Source organism: Pseudochaenichthys georgianus, chromosome 3 (genome assembly GCF_902827115.2).
Source record: "Pseudochaenichthys georgianus chromosome 3, fPseGeo1.2, whole genome shotgun sequence".
NCBI classification, from domain to species: domain Eukaryota; kingdom Metazoa; phylum Chordata; class Actinopteri; order Perciformes; family Channichthyidae; genus Pseudochaenichthys; species Pseudochaenichthys georgianus.
The window spans coordinates 36,593,622-36,610,071 of record NC_047505.1 but is presented as its reverse complement, the minus strand read 5'-3'; the positions used below and the strand labels follow the sequence as shown (position 1 = coordinate 36,610,071).

Genomic DNA, 16,450 nt, shown 5'->3' with positions numbered 1-16,450 from the left:
TCCTTCACAGCTGTAAATGAAATATCACACAATCTGTAGAGAACTATTTAAATAGTTTGTCTCAAAGCCATTTAAACCTCTGATCATATTGTTCAAACTCTAACTTAGGCTCCTGTAATGTATATAATTGTGTTCTGTAAACAGAGCACAAACATTACAAGAGACTAAACAATGTTGATTCATATTAACTTTATTCAGACAAACCCACATTTAAACTTCTTGGCAGAGGCATATTTAATTTGTGGAGTCTAGCTTGAAAAATGTCAGACAGGAAAACCAAGCAGGTAAAACAGATGAATATATGGAGAACACTTAAAATATTTATTGTGCATCTAATTTGTATTTGGTAGCCAGACTCAAGCACCATTTTATTTATTACCAAGATGGCATCACAGCAGATCACACGACTTCCTGACCAAATGCCACCCATTTACTGTTTGGATGACAATGAGGATTAAAATGTCCCCTTAAAATTAAACAAGGACAACAAATATGAGCGCAAAATTGTAAGACGTACAAAATAAAATTAGGAGCTTTTGTCACCTTTACCAGTTAACCATGTAACTGAGACAAGATGATTCTCCTTAATGACTGCAAGGATCAACCCTTATACACACCAACATGATAAAACACAAAACCCGCAGGCTCCACTGATGACCGCAGAGTTATAAAGGCTTTTGCTCTATACGGACTCCTGCACAGGTCTGATAGCAGGAGAGGTCAGAGGTCATGTCATTAGACGGCGGTGCCCTCTGTGGGCGCTGATGTCTTATTGTCGTCAGGCTTCATGGCTGGGAAGAGCAACACCTCCTGCAAGAGAACAAAACTGTTAGCTGAGGGTTCTTTCTCTTAGAGCGCAAACATAAAAGTAGACATTGCCTGGCCGATGTTGGCAGCTTATGTACGTGTGCATACGCTGCAAGAAATATGCTTTCCTGAAGAGGTTATCTCTTTAAACCATTGTTCTTTGATCCTGTGTTCTTCTGTTGCACTTCAGTCTGATCAAAGTCTAAAGTGCTCTTCAGAGGACAATGCACTGAGGGAAGGTGCCATGTGGTCACACATACTACATGATCAGGAACCAGGTTGATTTGATTAAATTCTTGACTCTGATTTGTTATTTTGATTAGGTCCTTTTATAATTATGGTTTGTACTTTGTTCATTGTGTTAGTTACAAAAGATTGTGTTTCTAAAACAAAAAAAATGTGTTAAGTGCATGGCCTTTCTCACTAAACGTTTTGCATTTCAATCCTGTATTTTTTAAATCTGTGTTCTGTGTTTTCCCAGCAATCTTCTTCTATTCCTTTTGTTAGCGCTTTGATGCACATTTTGGCAAATTACCACCACTGTTAACCAGTGTAATAGTGTGAACCAAGTACAAGTTAATCCTTGCACAATCAAAACAAAAGGGGGACCCACTCTAGTACAATATCAGCTCCTTTAAAAAAAACAAAAACGTTTTGTCAAAGTTGTATAAGGATTTAACAACTACATGTTTGAATTGTGACTCCTACGTCAGTTTTACCTTGATGTTGTTGGAGTCGGTGAGGAACATGGCGACACGATCGATGCCCATCCCCCAGCCGGCTGTCGGTGGCAGTCCGTACTCCAGAGCCGTGCAGAAGGTCTCATCGATGAACATGGCTTCATCATCACCCTCAGCTTTGGCCTGGAAAATACCCAACTCCAGTTATTAACATGCACACTTACATTGCAACAACAAGGAGCCTGGACTTTTAGAAAATAAAACAATGCAACAGAAATAAAAAATAATATACATACCATGGCTTGCTGCTCGAAAAGCTCTCTCTGTCTGACGGGATCATTCAACTCGGTGTAAGCATTGCAGATTTCCTTCTTCATTACAAAGAGCTCAAAACGCTCTGTCAGGCCTTTCTGGGTTCGGTGCCTGAAACAAGTGAGAAAGTGTCAATACGGATTTAAGCATTGCATTCGAAAAGATAAATATGTGCCTGAAAGAAGGTCTTTCTCACCATTTCGCCAAGGGACTCATGATTTGAGGATGTTCACAGATGAATGTTGGGTTGATACAGGTGACCTCAAGGTAATCTCCAACCAACTGCGGAGCAAAGAAGATCAGCAGTTAGGACATCATAAAAAAAAAAAAAGCAATAACAAATAGTGGTGTGCATCAATGCAGCACCTTGTCAAGGAGACGAGCAGTGGTTCTGGGTGAAGGACATTCAACTCCTTTCTTTGCACACAGCTCGTCAAAGAATTTACGTGTCTCTGAAGGTAAGAGAATGAAAGAGAAATCATTAAAAAACGTCATATTTCTGAGTTAAAAATAAAAATATGTGAAATACAGACAATGAAAAAAAACCTACAGGTGAGGGATAGAAGAAATAAGAGTTTAACCGAATAGGGATGAAAACAGTGTAAAACACAGCCTCAAACAAAATGAAAGAAACGTACAAAAGTTGTTTTCACATTTCAGAGGGACTTTTACACTCACAGAAAATCCATCTGTAAACATCTACAGATCCTCACCTTCACTGTCATAGCTGTCAGTAGGAGGGAATTTCACTCCCATGATCTTCTCCAGGTCTCCAGTCATGCTCAGTCTTCTGAATGGCGGCGTGAAGTCGATCTCAAAGGCCTTCCCCTCAGGACCGTCAGGGTGATAAGTCACCTTGTATCCTCCAGTGATGTGCTTCACCATTCCTGAAGCAAAAAGGGGAACCACTGAGTTAAAGAGAGTATTTTTTGCTGAGAAGACACTGAGAAGAAATGGGAGTGGGGAATTTGTATTTTCAAATGCACAATTCATACCAATAATACCATCTTCAATGACAAAGATATAAACTGTTTCCTGATAACCGGATCATTATTAGCCTAAAAATTCAATGGCGTTTAATGTGGATTTTTTTCCTCTATGTGTTTTCACTTACCTGAGAGAAGTTTCTCTGTGATTTCCATCAAGTCATGGTAATCTGCATATGCCATGTAGAATTCACAGGTGGTGAACTCTGGATTGTGGGTAAGATCGATGCCTTCATTTCTGAACTGACGACCGATTTCATACACTCTGTCCATTCCACCAACCACAAGCATCTGTGGGAAAGATATGATATGAAGCTTTAATATTGAAATATCTGACACATGACGAACAAAACGCAAACACTTTGAGTATTTTAAGTTTTAGCTCTACAAAATTCACAGGAAAGGGGTGTTCCAATTGACGACAAAAAGTGACCTTGTGGTAGAGCTCAGGCGCGATCCTCATGAACAGGTTCATATCCAGGTCATTGTGGTAGGTGACAAACGGACGGGCCACTGCTCCACCAGGAATAATGTTCATCATTGGTGTTTCAATCTAAAGTAAACACAAACGCGAGTCAGCAAAAACAGTTTACACTGTAATTCTTATTGCCTCAGATGTGGAACAAACACACAAACTTAGTGTGAAAGAAATGTACTTTTAAAGCATTTTAAAATACAAATTGTTGCACAAAGGTAATTAAACACTTGTGAAATACTTTTTTCTCTAAAGCTTGTCAACGTGGATGTCTTAATACACTACAGAAAGCAATTCCTACCTCCAAAAATCCCAGCTGGTCAAGGAAGCTGCGCAGGTATGTGATGATTTTGGCGCGAGTAATGAACTTTTGCCTCACATAGTCATTGAGAATCAGATCCAAGTAGCGCTGGCGGAACCTTGTTTCCTTTCAAGAGAAAGATTACAAAGTGGTGAGAAAAAAAAGCTTTCAAATGGGTTATTACCACAGGTCACTATCTCTTCCAATCAACATGGGCTACTGTGAGCCAATTCACAGAACAATTAACAGCACTGAACATCTTTGAGGTTCTCTACTTGTGTGACACTGCAACCAGGGTTGGAAGCTATAAGAAAGAAAACATTAATTGAATAATGAAGTGCAAGTGCACAGGCTGTCTTTGTCCCACCAGGCAAAGTTATACACTGTTGTTAGGAGACTGTAACATTAGTAGCCTGCAGAAAGAACGTTCCCTGAGCACAAATCCAGTCCACTAGGCAAAACAAATTTGCACAAAAACTAAACTAATCATAAATAGGTCTGATCTTCCCTCAGGCACATGTTATGAAATCAATCCCACAGTTAAACTTTGACTTGTCATAGCAGGAAAACACTAGTGTTGACATTAATTATAGCTCTACTACATTATAGGTGTGCAAGTGAGTCATTCAAGCAGAGCGGCATGTGCAAAAGACAATATACTCGTTCTGAGTGCTCGCGGAGATCACAACAATTCCTCCTCCTTGAGTAGAAGCAACAGTTATTTTTGGCCATCGTGTGTCCAGTGTGAAAATAACCACTTCATCTTTAATCAGCCAAATCTTATTAACTACACGTGCTTGACAAGTAAAACTGAAATGAATAAGAAATAATTAGCAGGTGAAATAAATAGGCGCATTCACACCGCAGTACTTTTCCCACTTTAGTTCCGATATAGTTCCGAAATGTCGCGTTCACCCAAGGCAGAAGAAGAAGAAGAAGAACAAGAAGTGACATCAGCGGCTTTATTTGCCTAATCCTGCCACAGGGACTTATTCTGGTGTGAACGTGATCTGTACTTAGTTCATGAGAACTAAAGACAGGGTTCTTACACCTTTTCCAAAGTAAAATTCAAGCACTTTTCAAGCATTTTCAAGGTGCATTTTCCAGCTTTTCAAGCATCTTACAGCTGTTGTAAATTACATATTTATATACACATACTCAAATGATTATTTCCCTACCTCACATTAAATCAGATGTTCTTTATGCTGTAAACAACCAAATGTGTGTTTCGTGATAGCATTCTACATGAGGATGAAAAATTAAAGAAAATAAAACTAAGTTTAATATTTTAAAATGAGTGATCTGTACGTTGAATAGGCCTCCCATATAACCTGTCTGAGCCGATATAAAACAATCAGCCAAATAACTTTTCAATACATTATTGATTACTATTTTTGAGGTACTTTTAGGTTGGAAGTGAACATAACGGCCCGTCTACACTACAGCGTCGAAAGCTCCAAGCTGCCCATTCACTTTCAATGGGGTGACGTCACGTAGCCGCGCTTTTTCGCCGAACTGAATTGTGGGTAGCAGAGCGAGGCGTCTGACGGCCCGTCTACACTACAGCGTCGACAGCGTCGAAAGCTCCAAGCTGCCCATTCACTTTCAATGGGGTGACGTCACGTAGCCGCGCTTTTTCGCCGAACTGAATTGTGGGTAGCAGAGCGAGGCGTCTCAGGCGTCGCCTGGACGCCGGAGTAGCCAGCGCCAGCCAATCAAATCCCGTTTCCCAAAATCTGACAGCTGAAGCGCTAGCCAATCAAACCGCGTCTAAGCTGGGAGAGATATCCCACCGTTCATTTCTATATTTCAAAAAAAGTCGGAGGAGAAACTAACTATCGCCGTAGCGAATCACCCGGTTTTGTATGACCAGACCCTCTTCACCTCCCGGGATACAAACCGGAGGAACCAGGCATGGAGGGAGGTGGCAGAGACAGTGGGGGAAACTGGTAGGTTTTCGCCTGTTTGGGGAGTTTATATATATATTGCTCGCATAAAATCCCCGGGGGTTTTTGCTTTGTATGTCGGGGGCGGGAGATTCATGTGATTGGTTGTTGGCCGTGTTGCTTGAATAAAATCCCCAAGCTCCAGACACGCCCAGCTCCAAGCTATTTTTGGAGCTGTAGTGTGGACGCTCCGTCAGGCGTCCCAGGCGACCAGAAGTTGAACATTGTTCAACTTCTGGTCGCCTGGACGCCGGAGTAGCCAGCGCCAGCCAATGAAATCCCGTTTCCCAAAATCTGACAGCTGAAGCGCTAGCCAATCAAACCGCGTCTAAGCTGGGAGAGATATCCCGCCGTTCATTTCTATATTTCAAAAAAAGTCGGAGGAGAAACTAACTATCGCCGTAGCGAATCACCCGGTTTTGTATGACCAGACCCTCTTCACCTACCGGGATACAAACCGGAGGAACCAGGCATGGAGGGAGGTGGCAGAGACAGAGGGGGAAACTGGTAGGTTTTCGCCTGTTTGGGGAGTTTATATATATATTGCTCGCATAAAATCCCCGGGGGTTTTTGCTTTGTATGTCGGGGGCGGGAGATTCATGTGATTGGTTGTTGGCCGTGTTGCTTGAATAAAATCCCCAAGCTCCAGACACGCCCAGCTCCAAGCTATTTTTGGAGCTGTAGTGTGGACGCTCCGTAAGTCAGAGGTAAATGGTGTACTTTTCCTCCACTACATGTATTAATACCTTTAGTTACTTTACAGATGTGGATGAATGATGTGAAATCTAACCGTGTTAAATCAGACTTTAGTTCCACCTGGAGTAAATTCACAAGCTACCCTGCAGCATACAAAATACTTCAAACTAGCTGCACCGTCACCAGCTTTGAGAACACTTTCATGATCAATCATTATAAAACATATCATATATATTATTCTGAAATGGACCAATTTGCACAACGACTACTTTTACTATCGCTATTTTCACTATATTTTGAATGCAGGACTTTTACTGTAACAGAGTATTCCTACACTCTGGTACTTCTACTTTACTCAAGTACAAGATCTGAGTACTTGTACTTTTACTCAAGTACAATATCTGAGTACTTATTCCACCTCTGGTAGCGTATTAGCCTGAATTGTAGCCACAAAATCACGCAGAGCTGCATACAAATAGACTCACAATGGTAACAAGTGGAAATTAATATTTACTAATGTGTACAATGATTGTAGGTAATGTTGACTACTCAAGACACCTGACTTATACATCTTCAAAGGAAGACTGTGTTCATTCTACAATTACATGGGATTAAAGCAAAATGTAGTTTTAATTGTATAATACTTCAATTTTACATAAAAGACAGTTTGTTTTCATGTTTTCAAATAAACAAAGTATTGGCTTTCAGAATATTAAACTTGTTTCGGCAAATTCAGATGATAAATACAACTTTGAAGCTTCGGCATAATTACAAGCGGAGAACGGACTAATGTAACGTCACAGCAGGCATAACAACAGCCGGTGTTTCTTGTGAGTGTTTCCCCGGTACACAAACGCAAAAATACACAAACACACTCGCGAGCTTCCCCGAGACCAGTAATACAAACGAAAATGTGTCTTCGGGTTAATGTGACTGATTACGATAGATCAAGTCACATTTGGTTTAGGCACGAAACATACTACCAGTAGAAATACATTGCTTTCAAAATTGCTCTGTGTCGAATCAATAGATCACCACACGATGGCGACTGTAACACACATATTAACATAGGTACGCTCCTCTGAAATTATTGTCCCCTGCAATTATTATTATCCCTCAATCGAGTTCGCTATTCAGCTAGCTAACGTTAGCTTAAACAAACGTAACATGCAACGTTAGCCTAATCTAAAATCAGGGTTCTTACACCTTTTCCAAAGTCAAATTCAAGCACTTTTCAAGGTGCATTTTCAAGCAGCTTACAGCGGCACTTGTAAATTACATATTTATATGCACATACTTATACTCAAATGATTATTTCCCTACCTCACATTAAATCAGATGATCTTTATGCCATAAACAACCAAATGTGTGTTTCGTAATAGCATTCTACACGAGGATGACAAATTAAAGAAAAATAAAACAAAGTTTAATATTTTAAAACGAGTGACCCATATGTAAGTAGACTGGGTATCCCATATAACCTGGCTGAGCCAATATACAACAATCAGCCAAATAACTTTCCAATAAATTCTTTATTAACATTTTTGAGATCCTTTTAGGTTGGCAGTAAACATATGGCTCTCCAAGGTTAGGACAAACGTTTTATTTTGATACAATGTGACCGACCGAGCACAGTGTGAAGAGAGCGAAGCCACAGAGCACACACTTTCTACCTCATACAAAGATATATATATATATATATATATATATATATATAAATGATGGACAAACTCCCCATAAAAACGCACGGTATTTCTCTATCTAATGAAAACAGAACATAAGACTTTAATCTAAGTAACAGCATGAGGTCAGTTTCTGTGTAGGAGTTTTGGTTTTTACAATATTGATTTATCGTAAGATAAAATGTACAATCACTTTTTAAATCAGAAAATGAGGCTCATTGAGACAGACCGGATTCCAGTTTGGGTTTTAACATCCCTTCTCCATCGAGTGAATTTCTCTGGATTTATTCGCTACTCTGCGGCAGATGAGTACTCCGCCACAGGTCTGCAGAACACACGACTCCCTGAATGCATCCTCACACAACATGCAGGAGCAATCACAGGATTAAACTATTTACATGAAAGGAAATAGAAGTGGGAGACACAAACCTTCACAAAAGTCCTTAAAAAAAACAAAAACAAACAAACAGCATAGAAATCTATTGAAGTAAACAAACCGACATCTTACACAACCAAGGTAACAATTAGTTCCCTGCCTTCCTGACTACTGCAACATTACAAGGCCTACAGATTCGGACTGTGGCCGAGCTGGGGGAGGGGCGACTGAGGGAAGGTCCTTTGGGTCAGTAGGTTGTGTGTGTGTGTGTGTGTGTCTACGTGTGTATGTCTGTGTGTGTGAGTGTGTCTCTGTGTGTGTATGTGTCTGTCTCTGTGTGTGTGTGTGTGTGTCTGTCTTTGTATATGTGTCTGTGTGTGTTTGTGTATGTATGTGAGTGTGTGTGTGTATGTCTTTGTGTATGTGTCTGTGTGTGTTTGTCTGTGGGTGTGTGTGTGTGTGTCTGTGTGTGTATGTGTGTGCTCCCCCTCCCTCCGGCTGAAATTATGAATATATGGGGTATAGTAATCAGATAACACGGCAGGGTCCGTTACAGTTTGTTTTCATCTGATTTCAAATAAACAAAGTCTTAGCTTTCAGAATATTAAACTTGTTTCGGCAAATTCAGATGATAAATACAGCTTTGAAGCTTGTAAAGGCATAAATACAAGCGGAGAACGGAGTAACTTAACGTCACAGCAGGCATAGCAACAGCCGGTGTTTCTCGTGAGTGTTTTCCCCGGGAAATAAACACAATACACACAAACGCAAAAATACACACACTCGCGAGCTTCCCCCAGACCAGTACAAACGAAAATATGTTTCCTCCGTTAGAAAGCTAGGAATATCCTCTTTCCAAAAGTGTATATAACTCAAAATGTGTCTTCGGGTCAATGCGACTGATTTCGATGGAGCAAGTTTAGACACGAACTACCAGTAGAAATACATTGCTTTTAAAATCATTTTGTGTGACATGAAACACCACAGGATGGCGATGACATAGGTACGCTCCTCTGAAATTAGTGTCACCTGCATAAGCAATTATCCCACATTGAGTTCGCCAACGTTACTTACTAGCTTAAACAAACGTAACATGCAACGTTAGCCTAGGCCAAAATGCTCTACAACGGCTTACCTTTCATGTGGCTCGTCAGCACAAACTCTCCCATCGAGAACAACTGAATTTCTTTTTGGAAACCTTTGCATGGTTTTAGCCATGGCTTGTATTTTTTTTCGGATAGTCAACGCTCGTTAAAATAGCAACCTCCTGGCATACTGTCATCTCTATATCACTCTCATTAGAATGCCCAGTTCACACAAACAAAAACACTTGCAGGTCGCACGCATAGCGCGGGAAGGCCGGAGCGGGGCTGTTTTATGTAGAAGCGAAGCAATTCTTTTCTTTTAATCTAAAAAGCGAACTATTCAGTCAGACAGTAATGTATTGTAAAAGTAAAGCATTTACATTATCAAGCACTTTATCTCAATTTCAAGCACCATTCCCAAAATTCAAGCACTTTCCCAACCTTGAAAACACCAAGTCAAATTGCAAGCATTTTCAAGGATTTCATGCACCCGTACGAACCCTGTAAAGAGTTCTCATGAACTAAGTTCTGCTGAACCTTTGTGGGAAAAGTACTGCGGTGTGAAAGCGCCTAATGCTTAAAAAAAGGTTACATATAAACTAATGGTTCTGCTTTGTGTAGTCCATTCTCTGTTGCTCTTACCAATTCATAGTCTAATCACAAGGGAATTACCTTGTCTTTGAGGCCAAAGTGGAGGTGGGGCAACATGTGCAAACATGGTGAAAGAAGTGTCATCTCGGTGGGGATGATGCTCAACTCCCCTTTTTTTGTCTTCCCTGGGATACCACGGACACCGATAATATCGCCGCGACGCAGTTTGTTGTTTATGGCCACAAAGGCCTCCTCAGACTTGTAGCTCCTGATGAGTAAAAGAGGATATACAGAAATTAACTAATTGTAATCTTAAATATACACAAGGATAACAACTAATTGTTACAATACAAAAATATAATGAATCCAAAACAAAACAAATCACAAACTCAAGCTATGTTGATGGAGAGCTGAGTGGTTTTGCAGTCTTTGTTTGCAACACATTTTCCCAGTTGCAGTCATTTTCTGATACAACAACTACTGACTCAGTGAGTGTTAGATTATGAAACTCAAGTATAAAACCGAAGTTTAATAATAACATAACATTAATAACATTGATAACAATAACATTGTCCAATCTACGTCAGATTTCACATGCTAGTTAAGAGTCCAGGCCTGAAGACATCTACATGCAAATAGAGCCATCTACTGGCAACATATAATAAGCCTTTTGTGACTCAAATGATACACAGGAACATACTGAGCAATTAGTGTGTGTTCTCTAGCGCCACATGGAGGACACAGGAATTGACATTATAGTAATTTGTGCAATGTGGCTCCAACACACCCTGACATACAAAAAAACAAACAAAGGGCCAGCGTTATCATTATTAATGATCCTACTTTTGTAGCTGTTATTGTTGATATTCCTTGTATTGAATAGTTATTATAATTGTTTAGATTATTGGTGGCATCTGGAAGCATCCTCCTTGTTTGACATGTATGTTCACGAATACACATTTTTTTCACATGGGTTGTCTAAGTAGTATTTTAAATATGTTGTTCTTCCTGTACACAAAAATGATGTATCCTGTGCTCTCATTCTGTACCTTGAGTTGGCCATGACTTGCAACTTGACGCCTTCACCTCGCAGGTCGTAGAAAATCAGCTTGGCACCAGAAGCCCTCTTGGCATGGACACGGCCTTTAGATCATATATCAAGTTTAACAGGGGATCTACTGCAGGATTACACGCACACAAAACGGCAAATATATTTAAGATAAAAAAAAATATGCCTTGTACCTGACACATTGAGGAGAGCAACTTCTGTCAGCTGGTCTCCAGGCTGTAGATGATTGTATTTCTCGATGAACTCTGTGAGTGACAAGTCTACATGATACTTGTGAGGATATGGATCCTCTGCTGTGCCCTTCAGTTCCTGGATGGCCTGCGAGCGGATCTTAAAGTATTGCTATGTTGGAGGGAAAAAGACAATGGAATTAATACAAAAATACCAAAACATTTCCGGTATAATACGTAAAGAGCAAGGCATATAATCACAGAAAAAGCTCACATTTGGGTCAAGCGTCTCCTCGTCCAACGCACAGGCATCTTCGGCTCCTTTATCATTGGATTTATTTTTTAGATCCAACTGCTCCTTGACCCTGGCTTCTTTTTCAGACGCCTTCTTGTCAGCTTTCATTTGTCTCTTCAGCTCACTGATATGAAAGAGGAATCAAAGATGAGACATAGGTTAGATATTATAGTTTAATGTCAATGATTAAACTAAAACTTGAATTGCCCGGGTGCTTAAAGGTGGGGTAGGTAAGTTTGAGAAACCGGCTCGAGATACACTTTTTGTTATATTCCATGGAATGCTCTTAACATCCCGATAGCAATGAATATCTTAAGCGCTTCGACAAAAAATCCATTAAAAAATGTCCTCTGTGGAAGCCGTAGTACTGTAAAAAGCACGACCAATCATCTGAGCCGGCCCGGCTAAAATAACTGGATGGCCTACCTGCCTTCCATCTGTACACAAACTTATCTCGTGCCCTCATTGGTCATTCGTGTGTGTTGGAGAAGGGGCTCTGTAAGGAAGTGGCAGATTTTTCCCGGCTGTGTATTTTCAAATTCTAGCGCACCTTAGCTGGTTTCTTCAAAATTACCTACCCCATCTTTAAGTGCACACACGCATATAAAATTGTCCACATAACCACGCATTTCACTCTATTCTGGGGTTTATATAAATGATTCTGGTGTTTATATAAATAACCAAAAACATAGAAGTCCATGGAGAGAAACACTCATGCAGAAAGGGAAAGGGGACCATGACAAAAGGTTGGTTGTTTTTCTCATTGGAATGGAAAAGCCACCAACCTTTTGTCACCTCTCCAACGGATCCCGTACATGTGTGCATGGACTGCAGCTGTACATGGGGATGCACATTTTAACCACTGTCCCCTGACCGCAAAGGCCTGGCACAGCTGCTGCCCGACTGCCCTGACCAGGCACAGCATACTGAGCTACCAGTCAGCGGACAGACCTGAGAAAATAGATATTTATTCAAAGCAGTGTAGCTCACAGCATGTACATAAAAAGGCTGTTTGGCCCACCAGGACAAATTAAACACAACTGGGATAAAATACCTCTTCTGATCTACACCAACATTCCAGAGCACACACCCATTAAATAGGGCAACAATAGATAAGGTTTACTTTTACTTAGACATAGGAGTGTCAGACTAACGTTGCTGCGAGCAGTGCACTTGATTACAGCTTTAATGGAGACTCTTAAGGCACATCCATTACAAGAAACTCAAGCCCAACGAAGGGCATGCAGTTAGCATTCTTTAAGAACGGTAAAGACGCTTTTAAACCATTTAAATACATGATGACAAAGCCATCTACATGAGTAAAGTGTAACAACTAGAATGTATCACACGTTTAACCCGACATTATCTAAAACAAGGAAGGACGTTTCTTCAACATAACGTTATTGTGGATATTGTAGTTTTACTGATTCCAAAAATGCATTATTGCGATTTGCGTCAGCTCACGCCCAGGACTACAAATACCAGTGACACAATCGAACTGAATTATGGGATGTGTAGGCTTGTCGCGTGTCTCCATATGGTGCCCTCACTTCGCTTGCATCTTCTGACCTGATGCAACGCTAATTAACGCAGCATAGCCGAATTTAAACGGTAATTATTTCCCAAACTACATGTTATTTCTAAAAATCGAAGTAAGTGAATGATTTAAAATGATAAAAATGCAGTTAAAGAGAAGAATAAGCTTACTTTTTGCTGAGTTTCTCTCCGTCCGCCGAAGTCGCGTCAGCCATGTTGTCGATGATGCTTTGAACGTTCCGAAAAAGCAACTGACGCGCATGGCACACACCGAAAACACCGGGAAGGGTCCAACTGCAGCCGGAGCAAGACGGTACAAACCACGCCCCCTACAAGATACGCCCACTTGTTCACGACACTACGGTGGCTGAGAGACAAACGAACATACTACATGGCAGATCAGAAACGAATTGCAAATGTTATTGTAGCATTTCAAGCAACTATTTGGCAAATAAATTAATAACCTAGAGTGACTCTAGACTATCCGTTTGAGACACAACAGTATATGACTTTCAGCACAAATCATTTTGTCTAATTAATACATTAAAACAAAAAGGTGGCTTAGGAAACTTTTTTTTTCACCCTTTTCACTTTTTTTTTAGTACAGATAGGCCTAACATAGGTATTAATGAGATCATCTAATAATTATGTTTGTCTAACTGCTACATATGCATTTATACATAAATGTAGATATTTATGAACATCTTAATATAGTTGTTAAAGGTTTTAAAATATAAATAATCACATCATGGGGTCATTGAAGTTTCAAACAGGTTGATGTAAGGCCTACTATAACATGAAAATATGATTTAAAAAACTAATTTCCGAATCTCAAATTAGCCTATGTAGTTTGGTATATTATTAATTGCTGGATTATTATTATTATTATTATTATTATTATTATTATTATTATTATTATTATTATCATCATCATTATTATTATTGATTGCTGGACACCCCTTCACAATTATCATCATTGACTTTTTTTAGACCAAATTAGGAGGGCCAGTCAGGCCACTAATGAGCTAAATCATTGTAATCATCAATCAGTAGACTGGAAACATAGGAGAAAAATAACTCGAGTCAGATAATAATAGATAATTTTTTATAATAATTGTTAAAGGTAGGGTATGGAGAAACCAGCTCGAGTGCGCTAGAATTTGAAAGTACCACAACCGGAAAAAATCTGCCTCTTCCTTCAGACTTCCTTACAGAGCCCCTCCTCCAACACACACAAACGCGCACATGACCAATGAGGGCACGAAATAAGTTTGTGCACGAGATGGAAGGCTAGCAGTTTAAAATGATTGGTCGTGCTTTTTACAGCGCGACGGCTTTCACAGATGCCATTTTTTATGTATTTATTGTCAAAGCATTTAATATATTCATTGCTATCGGGATGTTAAGAGCATTCCATGGAATATAACAACAAGTGTTTCTGAAGTGAATTACCTACCCCACCTTCAAAGCTCCCATGTCATGACCATTTCTACTGATCATAATTCCATCGTTGAGGTATACTAAAATAGATTTGTATTGTGCAATTGTCCAAACTCACACTGGTTTCTCATACAGCATCTCTGTATAGTATGTGTATTCACTCTCTGTCCTAAACGGCTTGTTGGAGCTCATGACTGCAGACCGTTTACATGCAGAAAAGGCTACATAACACACAAGGGGACAGGTAATAACCGGAAAAGCATGACATGGGACCTTTAATGTAAATTGTTAATTTTGGGTTGTACTTTCATAAATATTTCTTTGTTTTTGTTTTGGCCCTGTGGTCTACCTATGGTAAGACTTGAGAAGTTTTATTATTCATAATGACTCTTCCTTTTATTCATGGAGAATTGTGGTTTAAATAAATGTATTGGCAAACATTATAACATCATAGATTATTTACCGGATAATTACCTTATAATACATCTGATAAACACTAAGCTAGATATAACCGTTTTATTATATTTTAAATAAGCAATACAATAATCCTATTTTCTCCTCCAAAAACGGTCATAACTTGGTTTACAGTTTAAGTTCAATAAAGTCAAAGTTAAGTTTTGGATTTTTTTTTTATGTTGCACAAAAACTTACAACATCTTGTCCTGTTATTTATTTCAACCCTTAATCCAAGGAGAACTTGGGAATAGTTCTCTACACCCAACAATACGTTGTAAAGTCAACATTTATAAGGCTATAATTCTCTGTGATTGGACATGATACATGGCCGAATGATTTTCAAAGGTTTTATGTTAAATAACTGAAGCCTTTATGAAGGCATATTGTATTGCCTCTATAAGGAATTAGAGTCAAAGGGATACGACTTTAGGTAAGGGACATTTGCTGCGAATTCCTCAACTGCACGTTTGTTTCATATGTTTAAATAATGTTAAGGATGTGCCTTAAGAGTCTCCATTAAAGCTGTAATCAAGTGCACTGCTAGCAGCAACGTTAGTCTGAAACTCCCATGTCTAACCAAAAGTAAAAGTAAACCTTACCTATTGTTGCCTTATTTAATGGGTGTGTGCTCTGGAATGTCGGTGTAGATAAGAAGTGGTATTTTATCCCAGTTGTGTTTAATTTGTCCTGGTGGGCCAAACAGCCTTTTTATGTACATGCTGTGAGCTACACTGCTTTGAATAAATATCTATTTTCTCAGGTCTGTCCGCTGACTGGTAGCTCAGTATGCTGTGCCTGGTCAGGGCAGTCGGGCAGCAGCTGTGCCAGGCCTTTGCGGTCAGGGGACAGTGGTTAAAATGTGCATCCCCATGTACAGCTGCAGTCCATGCACACATGTACGGGATCCGTTGGAGAGGTGACAAAAGGTTGGTGGCTTTTCCATTCCAATGAGAAAAACAACCAACCTTTTGTCATGGTCCCCTTTCCCTTTCTGCATGAGTGTTTCTCTCCATGGACTTCTATGTTTTTGGTTATTTATATAAACACCAGAATAATTTATATAAACCCCAGAATAGAGTTAAATGCGTGGTTATGTGAAAAAATATGTGTGTGCACTTGAGCATCCGGGCAATTCAAGTTTTAGTTTAATCATTGACATTAAACTATAATATCTAACCTATATCTCATCTTTGATTCCTCTTTCATATCAGTGAGCTGAAGAGACAAATGAAAGCCGACAAGAAGGCATCTGAAGAAGAAGCTAGGGTCAAGGAGCAGAGAATCTCCATTAAAGCTGTAATCAAGTGACTACATTGTGTCTTTACATTTACACAATGTCTGCTCTGTGTCGATATATGTATAGTATGCACTTCTGTGAAAACAATATCAGTATAAAAAAAGAAATACCACCTGCCATTAACCGGTGCAAAGTAACTTCAGTTGAAGATGGTCACTTTGGTACGGGAAAAAACAAAATTAGAAGCACATGTGTCTCAATTTGTACTGCTTCGACCAAAATACATGAAAAGAAGCTCAAAGGTCACACA

At 39.6% G+C, this 16,450-nt stretch overlaps 1 protein-coding gene across 2 annotated transcripts; it reads right to left on the bottom strand.

The window, feature by feature from the left end:
* Positions 1-174: 174 nt before the first annotated feature.
* On the bottom strand, positions 175-13,315 carry kars1 (lysyl-tRNA synthetase 1). Of its 2 annotated transcripts, XM_034111616.2 has the most exons (15): positions 13,179-13,286; positions 12,257-12,422; positions 11,451-11,595; positions 11,180-11,348; positions 10,987-11,080; positions 10,019-10,205; positions 3,562-3,687; positions 3,219-3,338; positions 2,914-3,076; positions 2,513-2,686; positions 2,166-2,251; positions 1,996-2,081; positions 1,784-1,910; positions 1,527-1,670; positions 175-810 (listed from the first exon to the last, which is right to left on the bottom strand). In XM_034111616.2, the coding sequence occupies exons 2-15, from the start codon at positions 12,394-12,396 to the stop codon at positions 736-738; spliced, it is 1,836 nt and encodes a 611-aa protein (XP_033967507.1). In that variant the 5' UTR covers positions 12,397-12,422; positions 13,179-13,286; the 3' UTR covers positions 175-735. The 2 variants fall into 2 exon arrangements, with proteins under 2 accessions (XP_033967507.1, XP_033967515.1); XM_034111624.2 differs by lacking the exon at positions 12,257-12,422 and having other exon boundaries at positions 13,179-13,315.
* Between the last annotated feature and the right edge of the window lie 3,135 nt (positions 13,316-16,450).